The sequence below is a fragment of the Panthera pardus genome, unplaced genomic scaffold (assembly GCF_024362965.1).
Source record: "Panthera pardus isolate Hobbes unplaced genomic scaffold, ASM2436296v1 HiC_scaffold_13, whole genome shotgun sequence".
Lineage (NCBI taxonomy): Eukaryota > Metazoa > Chordata > Mammalia > Carnivora > Felidae > Panthera > Panthera pardus.
Genome location: NW_026526688.1, coordinates 113025163 through 113044433, shown reverse-complemented (window position 1 = coordinate 113044433; position 19271 = coordinate 113025163). Strand labels below are relative to the sequence as shown.

Below are 19271 nucleotides of genomic sequence, written 5' to 3'. Positions count from 1 at the left end.
TGTGATTGTTATGTTTGGTGTCATGTACTACTCATATTGCAAGACATCACTCACTTATGAATTTAAAATTTATTAGAAATGTTTGTTCGTCTTGGGGAACATTCACAGAAAAAATTACTCACAGCCCAAGGTGTTTTACTGTATTTTTTAACTGTTCAGAGGCTGTTGATTTGTTTACGTTCTGATTCTTAGAGGAATTTAGGTGGATCAGGATACCAAGTAGCTGAATTCTGGCTAAGTGGTTTTTGTTTTTATTGTAATTGGGAATTCCAATAGCACAGAATGACCATTCTAGTATTTTCTTCCTTGTTATTGCTATTAACAAAGAAGAATAAATATACAGTTTGGAAAGTTTTTAAGGAAGTTGAAGAAGTCATTTACTCAGGGAACTCACTAATGAGTAAGACAATAAATAAATGAAGCAAAAATATAACTAGGTTCTTATAGAAAATATATTATAGGGGCACCTGGGTGGCTCAGTCGGTTAAGTGTTGACTTCGGCTTAAGGCCTGATCTCGTGATTTATGAGTTCAAGCCCCGCATCCGGGTCTGTGCTGACAGTGGAGTCTGGAGCCTGCTTCAGATTCTGTGTCTCCCTCTCTCTCTGCTCCTCTCCTGCTCATGCTCTTTCTCTCTCAAAAATCAATAAACATTAAAAAAATTTAAAAAAGAAAATAAATTAGAAATAACATATAGGTTTCTATAAAAACCCATAGTTATATATACACACACATACAAGTGTACGTATATGCACAAATATATATATATATATATATATATATATAAGGAAATGGGGTCTACAACCAGAAGGCTTGAGCTTGAGTCCCAGATTTACCCCTTATTACCCATATGTGATCCTAAAGACATTATTTCCTAATCTGTAAAATGAAAGATCATGTGTGCTCTGATTAGTCAAGGGCTTCTTTTGAAAATTAAATGTGAAGATGTAAATGCTTTATAAAATGTTATTCCAATTTTTTATTGTATATGCTAAATACTGGATGTGCTAATATTTAGTTATAAGGCTGGTTAAAGTGAATGGGTTCAAATGGAAGAGACTAGGAAGGCTCTGTTGATGAGGTGAGTCTTACACTGAATTTGAGGTAGGGAAAAGGTGACCAGTGAAACAAAGCAGGTTGGGGAATCCCATGTGCACCATTTCAGAACGGGCCAGGGTAAAATTTACAGATTTACTCAGCGTTAGAAAAGCTCACGAGAGCCTGTGTGTTAGGCAGGCATTTATTGAAGGCGCAGTTGGTGGTGGACATTAACTCCGTGATTAGGAGCTTTAATGTGATCTCAGAGGTAATTAAGCTGCACTGCTGGGCTCTGGGAAGGGGTGTTATTTGAGGTCAGCCGCAGTGGTTTTCAGTGCTAGCTTTGGCCTAATTTGAAGCTGAAGAACAGGAGCAGATTAAGAAGATTAAACAAAAATATAGCCCTCAATCCTGTATGTTTTGCCACTTCCTAAAATGACCTTTTAAAGTGTTTGGTGCCTGAATTCAGGTCATATCCTCAGCCTAACCGTTTAGAGGAAATAGTGATTGCTTTCCTGCCCATCTTCACCATTAAAGAGTGATATATATTTCTAAGGAGTACCATTAAAACCATCAACAGCATGGTAGCATGGAAGGAGGCTTTGACTGGTATAGTCTGACTATCTGAGTTCTAACCTAAGGTTGACTGGAAATTCAAGGAAAAACTAAGTAAAGGAGTTAAGTCGCAGGTGACATGATCACCGCTTTGTTTGTGCATATATTCTGTATGTTTGAGGTATACCTGTGCTGTAAAAGGCACCATGCTAGATGCTGTTTGGACTATGAAATGTGAATGGGATGCATGCCTTATCCTCAGGAAGCTTATTGGTTAATGGAAAAAGGATGTACATACATAATTGTGATGGCAGTGGGATGGAAGGTGATGATAGTAAGAGCAGAGGTGAGCACAGGTGAGAGGTAGGAGAAGAGTACAAAAAAGAAATAAGTAATATTAGATCTAGATTAAGAACAGAGCATTTCCCGTACCCTGGATGCTAATTGTTTTTCTTCATTAGGCAGTTTGAATCCCTATTAACACATCATAAGCAGTAATTAAGGTTTGAGACTCTTTAGCAGTATAAACTTAGAGGAATTTACCACAAACATCTGGCTCTGTACAGAACCGTAAAAATTTCATTTTTAAAATATGTGATCTCAAAGCATATTTATTCCAACACTTTTATTTCATAGATTAAGAAACTAAGGTTAAAGAGTTAATGATTTGATGTAAAGGCAGAATCAAGACAGAACTCAGTTTTCCTAGTCCTTAATTAAGTACTTGCCTATCATGCTGGATTTGGAAAGGTTTTTATAAGGGATATTCATAGGAAGCATAATTCCTTGAGTTTTTTGTTACCAAGAAAACGGAAGCACTTTGGTGCCATTAAAAGGCCAACTCCGGGGACTGCCTCTCCACCTACTAGATAGGGTGCTGCTGGATTCATGAATCATTTAATAAAGCCAATTAGATCTTCAAATTAAAAAAAAAAGGCCAAGTCAGACCTTTCTGTATTTTTGTTGTTGTTATTCTCTTGCAAAATTTATGAATTCAAAAATAAATATAAATTTTAAAAATACATTTAAAAAAAATTTGAAGTGGGTGCATTTGTCTCCTAATTTTAGTCATTTATTTTTAACATTTGGGTCATTTTATTTTTCATCTTGCTTAGTTACAATTTGAACATGTGAAGCATGTAGGGACCTGAAAGCAGTGTAATTATACATGTGTGATTAGTATAAAAACCATAGACAAGAAACAAAATTTTGGGAATCAGTATCCAAGACACTATTCAACGTATATCTGAACTGATTCAGTATGTAGGTAATATTGCAACAGTATTGAATAATTGGTAAGATTTATTTCATATTTAATTCTGTAATCATGTCCTAATAAGTTAAATTTTTTTAATGTTTTATTTATTTTTGAGAGAGAGAGAGACAGAGCGTGAGTAGGGGAGGGGCAGAGAGAGAGAGGGAGACACAGAATCTGAAGCAGGCTCCAGGCTCTGAGCTGTCAGCACAGAGCCCTGCTCGGAGCTTGAACCCATGAACCGCGAGACCTGAGCCAAAGTTGGATGCTTAACTGACTGAGTCACCCAGGTGTCCTGAATAAACAAGTTTAAAATCACCAAGGAAATAACACAGACTTGCTAAAAGGAGGTATTTATAACTGAGGTGAGGCTGGGAAGTTTCATTGGTACATTCAGTATTCAGTGTTTGAGGTATTCCTCAAAGTGTGTGTGAAGACTTACAGCAACAGAATCAGAATGATTCCTGAAATGCAGATTCCTGAGCCTTTCTCTTGATTTTTACCAAATCAGAATCCCTAAAGGGTGGCATGCCAGGTAGTCTCGACGCGCACTAGAGACATTTTCAAGAGGGCAAGAATATGTTATGTTTTCACTGTGTCGTGGTGTTATTGGTCAAAAAGAGTGTTTACTGACTTGAAATAGAAGGAAATTGGTACAGTCAGAGTAAGGAGACATCTTTGTAAGTAGATAAACAGGGACCAGAGGAAGAGCCCTACACGGAGAAAGAATGGCCTCAGCTTCTTGCACTGCTGAGCTCAGGCTGTCACTGGTTTGTTCCCTGTGCCATTCACAGCAAAGCTGTGTTTTTAGCAGAGCTTCTGTTGGGTCCTTTTCATTATTCACAGTCTCTCACTGATCTCAACCCCTCCATGACTTCTGATCCATGACCCCGGCCTTCTTCCCTTACTGTCACCTCTTGCCAGAGTTCTGGCTTCCATTTCTACTTGGATCCTGAAATCTGCCCTCAGACTCAAGCTTAACTCTGTATCTCCAAGAACATTTTACAAATTATCCTGTCGTTGTTAAAATTGGTAAAAGAGAAGAAGGAGCACAATTTGAGGAGGGATCCATGTGTTACTAGTTTGTCTCTTGACTCTGGCTCTGAAAATCAAAGGTGCTAAGTTGGCCATTTGTTGTTCCATATACTTGGCTAATTCAACCCAAACACCTACCTCACAAAGCAGATTCTGCTATTTACCCTGGGCTATTTTGTAAAACATGGAATACTGGCTGCAAAAAACTCAGAAATTTGGGGACAAGATATATGGCAGTGGTATATTTTAAGTCTGAAAGATGTTCTTTAAATAATGATCCTAAAAACTGAATATATAGATCAAACCTATAACTATTATTTTTAAAAAAAGATGTTCTTAGGATTGAAGCTTTTTTGTTTTTTAAACAGGTATTTCATTTTCAGAATTTTTGTTTTATTATTATTCTTTTTTTATGAAAGTAAATCAGAATGAGTGAAATAAAGGGGATTAAGAGTACACTTATCTTGGGGTGCCTGGGTGGCTCAGTCAGTTGAGCCTCCAACTTCAGCTCAGGTCATGATCTTCCGGTTTGTGAATTGGAGCCCCATATATGTCTCTTTGCTGTCAGTGTGGAGCCTGCTTTGAATCCTCTCTCTCTCTCTCTCTTTCTCTCTCTCTCTATGTCCCCACCTCTCAAAAATAAATACACTTAAAAAAGGAGTACAGTTATCTGGATGAGCACTGAGAAATGTATAGAATTGTATACATATAAATGTATTTTATTATATATTATATATGTAGTAAGTAAAGCAGAAATGAAAAACTGAGAACTTGTGTTTAGTGTTTATAACCCAAGGAATGAAATCTCCAGCTAATTAGGATGTCTGATCCTGAGTGCTTTTGTAGGAATAATACAATTAGAGAAATAAGTGGGTTGCCTCTCTGAATGCTTCAGAATCCAGACTAATACTGTTTGGCTCCAAAGCAGTGTCACCACCATGAAAGACAACACCCCTTCTTTTGTCACAGGGAGATTAGACTTCTAAGAACCACGAAGGGATCAAGCAGTGTCCCTTGTCAAAATACACCTCCACTCCAAATAAACCATCTTCTTTTTTAGGTCAGAAACTCTGCAAGCTGAGGAAAGGTAACTGCACAGGCAGCGTGTGTGAGCAAGACTCTAAGTCCCATTTGTGCACGTGCGCAGAGGGGTATACTTTAAGCCCAGATGGAAAGCACTGTGAAGGTAACGTGTGGGGTAGCTACCTAAAACAAGTGTAGCCCGCCTGAGCTAGGGCTGTTCTCCAGTGGGTCATGGAGAGCCTCGAAGTGAAACCAACTTGAGGTTTCTCCCCTTCCCCCCCCAGAAACATAATTTTTTGTTGTTGTTGTTGAAGCCTTTGTAATAACTTTCAGATCTCCTTTATGTCTTGTGTTCCTAGATCAAATTCTCTCAGAGGCTACTCAGAGCTGGATATAAGGCAGGGATTCTCTGAGTGGACTCCATGGACCTCCATGGGTTTGATAGTGAGCAAAAATGTCAGTATTTTCAGATCTTTTTAAGATAGTAAGATTGTTTCATAACTATCATTAGATCCTCAAAGAGTAAATGAAGTCCGCACCTTATCCCATAAAGGTGTGACAGGATCTTGAGACACTGTGCACCAGGACTGGTTATCTAGGACTCCTCCTGTTTTGAAGCTTCAGGCCCAATTCAGTAAACCCAGGAGAAGTACTGTATCCTTTCTCCTGGGAGCTCCAGTGAGTTACTAATGAAGAGCACTCAATGGCTACAGCACACATTCAGTAGAATTGGCTGGGGTGAGAAGTCAGGTAAACTTGACACCTAAGTATGGGTTAAGTATATGTCTCCTGTTGACCTGGGACTGGTGGGGGAGAGCCATAGCATAAAACAGTGGCCTGGAAGGTTGGGTTTCTGTCAGAATGAAGCTGCTGGGGAATGTTCCTACATTCAAGGCTCCTGTCAGCCTTGAGAAGGCTGAAGAGCAGAGCAAGGATGTCCTATTCTTATTAAGAACTTTCACGAGTCCCTGCCTTAAGTGGCTGCATCTTTTCATGGGAAATTGTACTACTTTTTCCTGAAGGCAATTCTAGTATGAAAGCACAGATGCATTTGAAAGTATAAACTGTGACAATAAAAATGGTTTCACAACAATTGAATTGACTTCTTTAATTCTTTGTGAGAGTAGCAGAAACAGTCTTTCCATGGTCAGTTACAGGAAATACAAGCGTGAGATATTCTACTTTGTGCTGACTTATTAGCAATATTACAATTTATTGAAAAAATAACCATCTGAGGCTGCCTGAGTGGCTCAGTCAGTTAAGCGTCTGACTTCTGCTCAAGTTATGATCTCACAGTTTGTGGGTTCGAGCCCCCCATCAGGCTCTGTGCTGATGGCTCAGAGCCTGGAGCCTGCTTTGGATTCTGTTTCTCCCTCTCTCTCTGCCCCTCCCCCGATCATGCTCTGTCTCTCTCTCAAAAATGAATCAACATTAAAAAAAAATAACCATCTGATTACCGTTGTTGTTGTATAGATGTCAATGAATGTGCCTTTTGGAATCATGGCTGTACTCTTGGGTGTGAAAACATTCCTGGATCTTATTATTGCACATGCCCTGTAGGATTTATTCTGCTTCCTGATGGGAAACGGTGTCATCGTAAGTATTTATTGCATTATTTTCTTTCATTTTCAGTGATGTTTCTAAGGTGGCTATGAACTGGGTTGGTAGGCCTTGATCAGCAGTATGCATCGGAATTACCTTGATAAGTTATTATGTACATGAGTGACTGGACTCTATGCAGGCCTATTAAATCAAAATAAGGTTGGGAAGCAACTATATAAATTTCTCTCTCTATATATATTTATTTCTTTTTCCATATTTATTGTATATCTCTGAAGGGTAAGTATATAAAAAACATAATCATAATACATTATTACATCTACAACGCTAGCTGTAATTCTCTGCTATCATCTAATATCCAGTTAGTTTTTATGTATAATCACAATAGCATTGTTGTACCTGAGAATATTAGCAATAATTCCCTAAGAACCTCAAATGTCTAGACAGTGTTCAAATTTTCTTACAAAGTTTTTTTCAAACAGTTGATTTGTTTGAATAACCATCCAGACAAGAGCTGTTAGTTTTCCAGATGAACTTGCAAATGATTTGGCTGAGTTCCATTTAAAAAAATTCGGAATAGGGGCACCTGAGTGACTCAGTTAAGCTTCTGACTTCAGCTCAGGTCAGGATCTCATGGTTCATGGGTTCGAACTCCGCTCTGTGCTGACGGGTCAGAGTCTGAAAACTGCTTTGCATTCTGTATCTCCCTCTCTCTCTCTGCCCCTCCCCTGCTCATGCTCTATCTCTGTCTTTCTCTCAAAAATGAAAACATTAAAAAAAAATATTTTGGAATATTGATGACTAATAACTTTGAAAATATTATTTGACATAAAAGAAACTTAGAGGAAGCTAGATTCACTTTCTAAAATGATAGATCTTTCTTTAATTTTTTTAGATTTGAAATTTTTCTTTATTTTTACAACTTCCTTACCAAAGTATTTCATAAATGTCTGGTTTTGATTTAACTTTCTCTTTTTAGCATAGCATTTTTTTATTATCAGCTGATTTTGCTAAATTTCTACAAATCTGGCTTAACACTAATCTTGACCTTATGCTTCATTGATTAGAATTAATTTCCTGTCCAAGCAATACATCTAAATGTAGCCATGACTGTGTTCTGACATCAGATGGTCCCATATGTTTCTGTCCTGAAGGCTCAGTGCTTGAGACAGATGGAAAAACATGCAGTGGTAAGTTTATTTACTTTTTGTTTGTTTGAAAACATTAATTTTCTTAGTGACACCTAAAAATTGATCTTATTGATAAAGGAGAATAGATTTTTCAACATTACACATAGAAAGATACTTATGCAACGAAGTACCATATAGGTTTATATCAGGTTTTGGTTTGTGTGTTTTTTTTGTTTTTAGACAGCATAGTGTAGTGGTTATGAGCAAGGGCTTTCAAGTTAGATAGCTATGCAGTAGCATTACATTACTAGCAGGCTTACTTTGGACTAGTTACTTGTTCCCCCCTTGTTCTCATTTTTCTCATCTGTAGAAGTTAATCATACATGCCTCCTGTATTTGTGGCCAGCATTGAACAAGACGATGGATGCAGAGTTCTTAGTCTATCCCTTGCAGCTAATAAATATCTTTCTACTTTGATCTTCATAGAGACTAAAGCATTACGGAGGGCTGGATGTAACTTAAAATTAGCATAAGAGTTATGTGTAGCTTTTTTTTTTTAATAAAGCAAAAGAAATCAGGAGGCCAAAAATACATGGAGAAAAAATATATTACTCACCAGCAAGAGTTAGACTAGCTGTCAAACTCATCAAAAGATATTTCTTATTGCAGCCGCTGGCAGTGCTCTTGTTTTCAAGCTCAGTGACAGAACAGAGGACAAGGGCTGTTGGGATGTGAAGGGTTAACATTCAAGCTATCAGGTTATAGGAAAATGGAATGTAGTGACATTTTGTTCTTAGGGTCTGAAAAATAAACTTGTTTGCAGCAGTATAAATGATGATGGAGATAGATTTAAAAACTAATATATACTTGGCTTTTTCAATATTTTGATGAAAAATTGTTATATTTTTGAATGGCATAGCATCATCAGCAAGCGATTGTTTTTATAGGCTGTTCATCACCCGATAATGGTGGATGTAGCCAACTCTGCCTCCCTCTTAGCCCAGTATCCTGGGAATGTGGTTGCTTTCCTGGGTATGACCTACAACTGGACAAAAAAAGTTGTGCAGCATCAGGTTAGTGCTGTGGATGTTTGAACGTGTGTCTCTGCAAAAAGATTATGTGAAAACATTTTATTTAGAAAGATGGAGAGTTAAATCGCTTTTGGCTTCTGAGTAGAAAGTCTGAGTTTTTATTTTTGGAAATGGAACACAAAATCACATTGTAAATATAAATAGGAATCACATAAATAATAATCATTTTGAGGAATATCTCTAAGTCAGTTAGCACTCAGCAAATATTTACCATAACATCAAGCATGGGATGCCAGTATATGTGAAAGTCATGACCGGAATAATCTTTAGAGATGTTTAATAAATATTTGTTGATTGATTTGATTTTCATCTCTGCAGTGAATGTAGCTATCATAAGACTTTGACAAATTCTGTCCTTTTTATGTCAAGATTTAATATGTAGTTGTATGCTTGAACAATTTTTTCATCTTCTGACATTGTATCTCTTGTGTCCCTCAGCAGCTTTAGAAATCCTAGGTTTATACGAAATTAATGTCATCTCTCCCAAAGTTCATTATGCCTGTGATCTGGGATCACATAATGATGAGCTTACAGAGTTTTGCCTTAGACCTCAATACTCTTAGCTTCTCAGGGCCTTAGTGAATATAGTGTAATCTGAGCTCTGAAAATTATCAGGGGTCTTGTTATTAACTCAAATAATCATGCCTTCTTTTCAGAAGTGCCCAGGCCAGCTAAGTGTATTTATTTGGACATGAATTTATTTGGACATGAATCTGCTAATATTAATATGTTTCCATATGTGTGAATCAAGGAGATTATGGCACTAAGACTTGCGTCTTCTAGTTCTGGTGTTCACTATTTGATGCTGGCTCTTTTGACAAGTAATTTGCACTTTAAAAGCTGGCACCTAGACAGAGGGGAATCTGGTAAAATGTTGTCTCGTACAAGAAATCGTCTTGCCTGTCTTAACCTACACCACACTGGTGGGAAATTATGAAGACGAGAACTGCAGAAAGTGGGTACAATGAAAAGGAAGAGTCAGAAGTGTTTTCTGGGTTCCAAGGCATATTTTAAACAGAGCCATACTTGAATCTGGTTAACAGGACCACAGCCATTTTTGCTGTTTGCCAATTCTCAAGATATTCGACATGTGCGTTTTGATGGAACAGATTATGGATCCCTGCTCAGCCAGCAAATGGGAATGGTTTTTGCCCTTGATCACGACCCTGTGGAAAATAAGGTATGGTTTTGTCGCCTGAACAGATGTGGCTGTGCTTTAAGGACAGAGTAGAGGATTTTATCCTAACAGATGACCTGAGCTACTTGAAAATCCTCTGCTAAGCTCAGAATGATTAGGCACAGAGAAATGTAGGAACATCGTTTGGCAAATTTTAAGGGTGTTCCTGTTCTCATAACACTGCCTTGGTCCTTATTGTGATTCAGCCATTTTATTGGGAATGATTGGGCAGAATCTTAAATTTAGTTTCATCTTTGGAGGTGAGGATGGGAGGTTAGCAGAGTGCCATACACATAGGAAGACTGCCATAAATAGGTTTTTAGTTATTTACTGATAGGGGAAGGAGTGGGTGGGGGTGGGACATTGCAAGTATGGGTTAGTAATCTGCATTTAATATAAGTTCTTAAAGATGGAATTCAATGACCTCTTAATCATGGCAATCAGAAACACAGATTTTATGACTCACATGGGAATGACAGTCTTACAACATTGTTTATATAATAATCAATTTTACATGAAGTTTTAAAAATTTCTGTATTATCACCTGAATCAACTGACCATTTGATCTTTAATTTCTGGTCATATTTGTGCTAGGTTACAGTGTGCTTGAAATGATATGTTACACTGTCTTGTGGAGGTTAATTGCCCAATAATTATAAATTTACATAGCGCTTAATTAATCATTTAATTATTACGAGACAGTGCATTAATTCCTAGAATTTTAAACTTTGTATTTTTGTTTCTTCCTGATTTGAAGGAAGCAGTCTGGTAAATGGTCAAAAGAGGCAGAGGGAAGCAAATCAACTCTTTGTTTAATTGCTATGGATTGATAGCCAAATATAACTATATTTGCAAATAGAAGTTTTGTACTTAAACACTAGCAAAAAATCCTTCTCTCTTTTCCTTGAACTGAATTTAGATAATTCCATGGAAGAATTATATTAACAGAAAGAAATAATTAATAGAAACAATCAGTTCAAGATTCATTTATTACCAAACTAGTTTTTTTTTCCTACACAGTCAGCGTTCTTTATAAGGTGAATAAAGAGACCTAGAATGAACTTGCAGTCATGTGGCTAGTTTTCATTTCTCTGGTCCAGTTCTCATTTTCTTGCTTTTTAAACCGTGGTCCTTGGGCCAGCAGTATCAATGTCACCTAGAGCTTGTTAGAAGTGCAGATTCCCAGGCTCTACCCTGACTCCTGAATCAGAATCTGTATTTTAACAAGATCTCCGGGTGATTCATGTGCGCATTTGAGTTTGAGGAGAAGAGCTCTAGCTTAGTGTTGTTTAATATGAGAAGTACCCATTTTTGTGTTATGGAATAGAACCTTTTCTATTTTATCTAATGATAGCTCATTAGATAATGAATGTTTATGAACATTCTCATCATTGATTACAGGTTTATGTGCATATATGTACTCACAGCTAAAATTCCACACATGCTATCATTAAATTGTCATCTGACTCATGGTTAATACTCTCACAAAATTCTGGTACCTGTTTGCTAGTCTGCATAGTAGACTGAAAAAGAGCTTTGCACCTGCAAGGTATGTTCTGTTAAACAAGGTGGATTAATTAAAATGAAATTAAATGTGGTTAGAGATGAAAGAAACTTTGGCAAATATCTAGTATAACTTTGTCATTTTTACAGTTGAGAAAATTGAGGTGAAATGACTTGGGCAGCACAATTAAATAAATAAGGGCCAAACCAGGAAAGGAACCTGTGTTTCCTGACTTGTAGTGAAATGCAGTGCAGTGGACTGAGCAGTAGAAGACACAGCCCAGCTTGTAGCTGCCACTAAACTGCTTGCTCATCACTGTTCACTTTCAGGCTATAGAAGCCATTAGAGTTCAAGTATAATGGCTTTGTTATTAACCAATGATCAAAGATTAATAAACTACCAAGTAGCAATAGAAATATGTGTCAAGCACAGGTCTAAGGAGATATATATATATATATATATATATATATATATATATATATATATCAGTGATATATATATCACATATAGACTCTTGGTTTCCTCACTGATTAAGTGGGGATAATGATACCAAATGCATTCACTGATATATATATCTATATAGATATCTGTGATATATATATCTATATAGATATCTGTGATATATATATATAGATATCTGTGATATATATATCTGTGATATATATATATATCTGTGATATATATATATATCTGTGATATATATGTATCTGTGATATATATATATCTGTGATATATATATGTATCTGTGATATATATATATCTGTGATATATATATCAGTGAATGCATTGAATATATATATATAATTGAGTATATATATAATTGAGTATATATATAATTGAATATATATGTATAATTGAATATATATATAATTGAATATATATATATATATATATATATATATATATATATATATATATATATATCTATCAGTGAATGCATTTGGTATCATTATCCCCATTTAACCAATGAGGAAACCAAGAGTCTAAGACATCTGGGAAGCAGCAGAGGTGGAATTCAGTTGCTGGTGTGTCTATCTCCAAAGTCAAGCTCTTAATGATTACACTGTATGATCTGAAGGTTACCAACTCCATTTGTATATATTCCACATTAATTTTTTAAAAGCAAATCAGAGAGAAATGCCTGTGTTCTTTTTTGTAGATATATTTTGCCCATACAGCCCTGAAGTGGATAGAGAGAGCTAATATGGATGGTTCTCAGCGAGAAAGGCTTATTGAGGAAGCAGTAGATGTGCCAGAAGGTCTTGCCATAGACTGGATTGACCGTAAATTCTACTGGACAGACAGAGGGTACGCTTCCACCTTCAGTTTTAAGCCACGTGGGATGGGAGTGATGGAATAGATAATACCGCGGACCTCATCCTCCACTTTGTACTCAAGAAATTGTGCTGGGCACTTGGCTGGGACTGGAGGAAAGATGCTCCTAATGCTGTCCATATTCCCTCCACTCCCCCACACCAACAAGCAGGATGTTCCTCCTTTCATCAAGATTGGATCTGTATCCAAGGGAGAATTGTGTGGACCAAGGAAGTAGCATGTGTTTTCACACTTCAGGCTGTGGTAATCAGAGAAATGCAAAGCCTGTCTGAATGCAATCAACAAGCATCCTCTGAGCACCTGCTATGGATAAAGCCCTGTCCTGGGTATTGTGGGAAATGCAAAGGAGCGTGAAGAGCTGTCCATCTTTGTGGTCAGCTTACAATTTAGCCAGGGAGCTAAGGCGCATGTACACAGGCAAAACCAGTACAAATGCTTGGTCTACTTATCAGTACAAGAGATGTATAAATAAGGCCATACATAAATAAATGCCAAGTGAGGGTTGTACACATCCAGAGCGAGTGATGGAAGGGGCTTCAGGGATTGACTAGCCAAACCCCCTCATTTTATAGACTAGAATCCACACGCTGGCTCCTTGTTAATAAGCATGAAGGAGGGAGCAGGGCTTTACGTGGGAGTTGTGAGGAGAGTCCTCATGAGATTGGAGAGATGGTCTACTTTCCCTTATGTGGGAAAGAACAGGACTAGAGAGAAATTGTGATATTTCTGCCCTCTGGGCACACTGCTCTTGGGGCTGCAGGAAGGGCAGCTGCATTTGGTGTGTGTGTGGCCTGTGTGAGCCTCCCAGAATGGTGTGGGGTGGGGGAAGGAGGGTGAAGGATGGGGGAGAGGGATGGGTGAAGGGGCTGTTCCTCTTACGTGTGCTCATGAGAGCCCAGTCCTTGCTTCTGAGATAGGTAGCTAACCAGAGAGTACAGGCAGCTGTCACAGGACGGTTTTGGAAATGCTCTGTGCTCTAGGATGTTTTCTCAGAGTTACTTAAAGTAATGAAATGTAATGGTAGACAACCTGAACATCTGGTACCTACACAACTGTGTTAAAGCAAAAGAAGATAGAATTAATTAGGATATCACCTCTATGAAATCAGTGGTCCCAACACAGAACTCCTTCCAAGTTCCAGGGAACAGGTTTATATGCTTGGGGGTAGGTTTTCTATGTTCCAGAAAATCTTCTTTGGTCTAGATAATCCATGGGAAACAAATGGTGTTCTAAAAATTAGCCAGACGTATGGTGTGCTGTACAGTTATCAATAATATGGTACTTTTATATCCAGGGCAAGTATATTTTCATTCATTCATTCATTCGCTTAAATGTTTCTTTCTTTATTTTTTGGATATTTATTTATTGAATCACTAAAGTGCATCAGACACTGTGCTAGGAGCTTTATATCGATGACACTATTGAAAAAGTAAGTTTTCTTGTCCCCAATTTAAAGATTAAAACATTGAGAATTAAAGAGGTAAAATAACTTTCCCGATGGCAAGCAGCCAGCAAGAAGTAGATCTGGAATTTCAGTTGTGGTAATGATAAAAATCATAATAACAGCCTCCTCTGTGTTGAACCTACTTGAAAGGACGTTTTAAAATGTCAGCTGTGCATAATAACAGAGCTTGCACACGGCTGTTCTCAGAAGGGTAAGCGTTGATCAGGACAGCAGATGTCAGGCGCTCTTGGCCTCTCTGAGCATGCCGGGTCTCCTCATATTTCCCACATGTGCATGGCACCTTTAATTTTAACAGTGTTTGATTAATAGCCCCGTGGTACCTACAACAAGGCAATGCCTTCAGGAGATCGTCACACACCTCCGTGTCCTGGAGAATCCAGACCTCAAATTTCCTAGTTCATTGAGTTCTGTAATAACAAGCCCTTCTAAGTCCTCTTCCCTCTAACGGCAGCTGTTACAAGAAAACCTTTAATTTGTCTGGAAATGAGAGGTTTATAGTTTGAAAACCTTGATATTAGCTAGAAATTGGATTCAAATAACTGAGATTCCAAGTTCATGATATTAGATTATATGGGAACTTTTAACCAATTAAAAGAACCAGAGTGGATGCTTACAGTTTATATTGGCTTAGGAAAAGACAGATTCAAATTATCATCTAAACATAGGCAGGAAGCTAATTGATCATTCCACTGGTAATGCTATTATTTAGCATTAAGGAATCCTAATTCTTGAAGTCAAATGCCCAGTAAAAAATGCATCAGGAAGGTAAAAATAACATGTTTGCTCTTTCTTCTGAGGTAAAAAACAACAACAACAACAACAAAAAAAACTACCATGAGGTATAAATCGCTCTTCCACGGTTCTGGATGGACAATCCTGTCAGGAAATAGGGTGGGTTTTGGAGGATCCCAGTGGCATTGAGACCCATTAGATAATGGATAAAAAGAGAGAGATGCTCCACTAGATAAAGGGTCATGCTCGAACTCCTTTGCACCCAAATGTCCGTGCTTGTCTTTACTTTCTCCTTACCAACACCAGAGTTAGAGATTTGCTTTCTGGCTGAATCAAATAGAAGTACATTATTGGGCGAACCCCTTAGGGAGCTTTGAAAGTAAATTGCAGGAGACCTGCCTAAGACAGATCCAGGGTCAGGAGCTTATGTCCGTCTTGATTCTCATCATTTCACTCCTGCTCAAAACAGTAAGAATTTAGAGATGATGTACCAGTGAGATCAGAACTGACAGTTTTATCTCCCCTGGTCACAAGGAAGTGGCCTCAGAATTCCTTCCCTCCCACCAAGGGACAGGCTCAGTGACAGTTGTGATTGAGTGAATTTGACACATTGAGTTCAAAAATACCTTCCACCCAGCAGTACCTTTCTGACAATCACTTCATCTGGGAATAGAATTATCTTTTAAAAGTGGCCCTGGAGTACACATCAGATTATCAGGGTCTTGAGTTGGTAGTTTGCAAAGTGTACTTGACCAGCACATGCCCTGAGCCAGTTTTAGCTCTGCCTCTCTCCTTCACATAACCTGCAAGGGGGAATATATGAAGCCCCTTCCCAACCGAGTGGCTAGAAAGTGCGCTCAAATAAACCACACAGAGATCTCCTTCGTGTTTAGCAGAACAAGGAAGAGAAAATAGTTCTTCCCTGTGTTTCTGGGTAGGCCTGTTTCATGCAGACATTGTCCACAAGAACAAGAGCTAGGCCTTTCCAGATGTTTGTTGAATGAATTAAAGATAATTATACTTCTCTAGTTTGCAGTAGGGAAAAGGCTGAGCAGACAGCATGTGGTGGGGAAGGGTGGTTCTTCTTGTCCCCTCTGCCTGTGGTCCTGCCTGCTCCTGGATGCTGCTGGGAAGCCCAGGTTAGTACACAGGGTGAAAGTGTGCTGCAATAAGGTGTCTGCCCTGAGTCTGGCGACTGCATTCTTTACATTCTCTGTACTATAATTCTCTCTCCCTCTCCTGCTGAACTCTAAGCTCTATGCGAACAAAGACAAGGTTTTGTTTACTATTGTCTCCAGTGCTTAGGCCAATCCCTGACACACAGGAAGTGCTCAGTATTTATTTGACAATAAAGGTTTGTTTAAAAAATAAATGGAAAAATGAGGAGACAAGGATTTTTCTCCCCTGCCAGATTCCAAAGGGTTATTATTTTTTTAATGTAAAGAATACCAAATAATATTTCAGTACTCCCATTTGTCTTAGAATCATATGGAAGAAAATTAAGTCAACATTACTCTCTCCATGCTGTCCTTGTGCTGGCTGTCTCTGTGGCCCTTTGAGGCCTACTCTCTTTCCTGTGATCTGTGACCTGTCCTCTGGCTTTCATTGGGTTCAGCAGGAGCTGGCAGGCTGTGAAGAAAAGGGGTTGGTGGTATTTACATCCCTGGCTTTGTCCCTGCCAGCCTCCTGACACAGTCCCTCTTACCTTATCCTTTCACCGTGTATTTTAATTGCGTGGGATAAATAATGGGATGCTATTTAAAAGACTGTGTAAGAAAAGTAGAATTCATGGGTGTATGTCCTGACCTGTGTGTGTGTGTGTGTGTGTGTGTGTGCATGTACATGTGATGGAGGTAGTTTAGAATGCCTATTTTTGCATTTCAGTAAGTAACAGAGAAAAGGAGTATTTTTATTTAAAAAGTAAAGTTGATGTAGGGGTGCATGAGTGGCTCAGTTGGTTAAGTGTCCGACTCTTGATTTTGGCTCAGGTTGTGATCATGTGGTTTGTGGATTTGAGCCCCCGTGTCGGGCTCTGCACTGACAATGTGGAGCCGCTTCTGATTCTCTCTCTCCTTCTCTCTCTGCCCCTTCCCCACTCACGCTCACTTTCTCCCAAAATAAACAAACAAACTTCAAAAAAAAAGTAAAGTTGATGTAACAAGTTCCTTTTTATCACATACATTTTAGGAAATCTCTCATTGAAGGGAGTGATTTAAATGGAAAGCATCGTGAAATAATCATCAAGGAGGAGGTCTCTCAGCCACGAGGAATTGCTGTCCATCCAATGGCCAAGTAAGCATTTGTAAAAACAAGACACTTTCCCATAGAAGTCATAAGACAGTTCATGTTTGATATACTAGTGTCCAAAATTTGTCTTAAGACCTCAGGTGTTCAGTGGAATCAGAAATCAAGAAAATCCATGAAATTTGTTCAAATTTTCAGAAATGATATAGTTAGCATGACTTCCTCATCCTTTTAATGTCTTTTGACTTTCTATTCTTACATACAAACTTCATTATTCAGATAACCTTCATTTTTTTTTTTAACATTTATTTATTTTTGAGACAGAGAGAGAGAGAGCATGAACAGGGGAGGGTCAGAGAAAGAGGGAGACACAGAATCTGAAACAGGCTCCAGGCTCTGAGCTGTCAGCACAGAGCCCGACATGGGACTCGAACCCACGGACCGCGAGATCATGACCTGAGCCGAAGTCGGACGCTTAACCGACTGAGCCACCCAGGCGCCCCAAGATAACCTTCATTTTAAGCAAATTTAATTTTTTTTAAAAAAAGGAGTGGGCTGTAATTCATTAATCAATTAGACACAAGCCCATTTAAGTACTTTCTTTAAAAATCTACATTATTGATTTCCCAAGTGAAGGATAGTATTTAGATTGCATGGCTTATGAATTCTATTTAGAAAAATTATAACATGAGTTCAAATGATAGGTTATTCCTAGATTTAGACATGTGGAAATAGAAATTCTGAAAGATTAGAAGACTGTATTGTTAATTGTGAATTAGCAACATATTGGTGACAGATGTTGGTTTAGGTTTAGAGAATTAAGGAGAATAATGGATTCCTTCCTACTTGTTAAAACAGAAGGATTAAAGACTAACCCTATTTTGTTTCTAATGAAAGTTTTACAGTGGTCTATGGGAAACAATATACTGGCAATAATTGATAATTGATTTGGAGCCAGCCATATGATTAAAAAAGTGGGACTATAACCACCTCCAACCTAACCAGTATAAAAGGCAATGAACCATATGACAAAAAGTGTGCCTCAGCATCTGATTTATGGAAGTTAAAACTGACCAAGTTAACTGAGTACATTGTATAAAATTAGGTAACAGATAAATATGCTATTCCCTTTATGTTGTAATTTAACATATATAGTTTTATATATGCATGGCAGAGGGACAGGCTAACAAGGTTTTATTTATTGCCTTTTGCAGCATGAAACACTAATTTAAGAATATGCTCTTGAACACACTTTCAATTAGTAATATAGTAAAATTTTTCAAACTAATAATTTCTTCTTTATCCAATGACCTAAACCTTAATTCAGCATTTCCTGTCCAAGATGCTCTACATGGAAAGATAATTTTTGCTATTGAGAATTATCTGTCTAATGTTCACTGCTATACTCTCTATGTTCCTTAGTGTACCACTTCAGCTTATTCTATTTAAAGTGATTTACATTGACATTTTCAGTGATGAAAGAATGAAAGATTTTTTTTCATGCAAATTTTATTTGTTGTATGCTTTCTTGATTAAAGGCGATTATTCTGGACTGATATGGGGATTAATCCACGAATTGAAAGTTCTTCCCTTCAAGGCATTGGCCGACGGGTTATAGCTAGTTCTGATCTGGTCTGGCCCAGTGGAATAACGATTGATTACTTAACTGACAAATTGTATTGGTGTGATGCCAAGCAGTCTGTGATCGAAATGGCCAATCTGGATGGTTCAAAACGCCAAAGACTTGCCCAGAACGATGTAGGTGAGGTTTTGGGATGGGTGATTTCTTAATCTTGGCCTGAGTGTTAACGAGTGTTGATGAGTGTTAATGAGTGTGAAATACAAAATGGGTTTGGGGTGCCTGGGTGGCTCAGTCCGTTGAGTGTCTGACTCTTGATTTTGGCTCAGGCCGTGATCCCAGGGTCGTGAGATGGAGTCCTGCGTTGGGCTCCAATCTAAGTGGAACCTGCTTAAGATTCTCTTTCTCCTTCTTCTTCTCTCCCCTGCTTTCTCTCTCTCTCTCTCTTTCTCTCTCTCTCTCTCAAATAAAAACAAACAAACCCCACAAAATACGTTTACACACACACTCACCCCTAGGTGCCCTCCTCCTTCAGCCATATGATAAAAA

At 38.1% G+C, this 19271-nt stretch overlaps 1 protein-coding gene across 6 annotated transcripts in view; it reads left to right on the top strand.

The window, feature by feature from the left end:
* EGF (epidermal growth factor) overlaps positions 1 to 19271 on the top strand; it is a 95274-nt gene that overhangs the window by 40695 nt on the left and 35308 nt on the right. For all 6 annotated transcript variants that reach the window (XM_019417609.2, XM_019417596.2, XM_019417585.2 and 3 more), the window contains exons 6-13: positions 4943 to 5068; positions 6379 to 6501; positions 7533 to 7655; positions 8543 to 8668; positions 9730 to 9866; positions 12527 to 12675; positions 17087 to 17191; positions 18682 to 18905. In XM_019417609.2, coding sequence (XP_019273154.2) covers positions 4943 to 5068; positions 6379 to 6501; positions 7533 to 7655; positions 8543 to 8668; positions 9730 to 9866; positions 12527 to 12675; positions 17087 to 17191; positions 18682 to 18905 — 1113 coding nt within the window. The remainder of the gene's footprint in view (positions 1 to 4942; positions 5069 to 6378; positions 6502 to 7532; positions 7656 to 8542; positions 8669 to 9729; positions 9867 to 12526; positions 12676 to 17086; positions 17192 to 18681; positions 18906 to 19271) is intronic.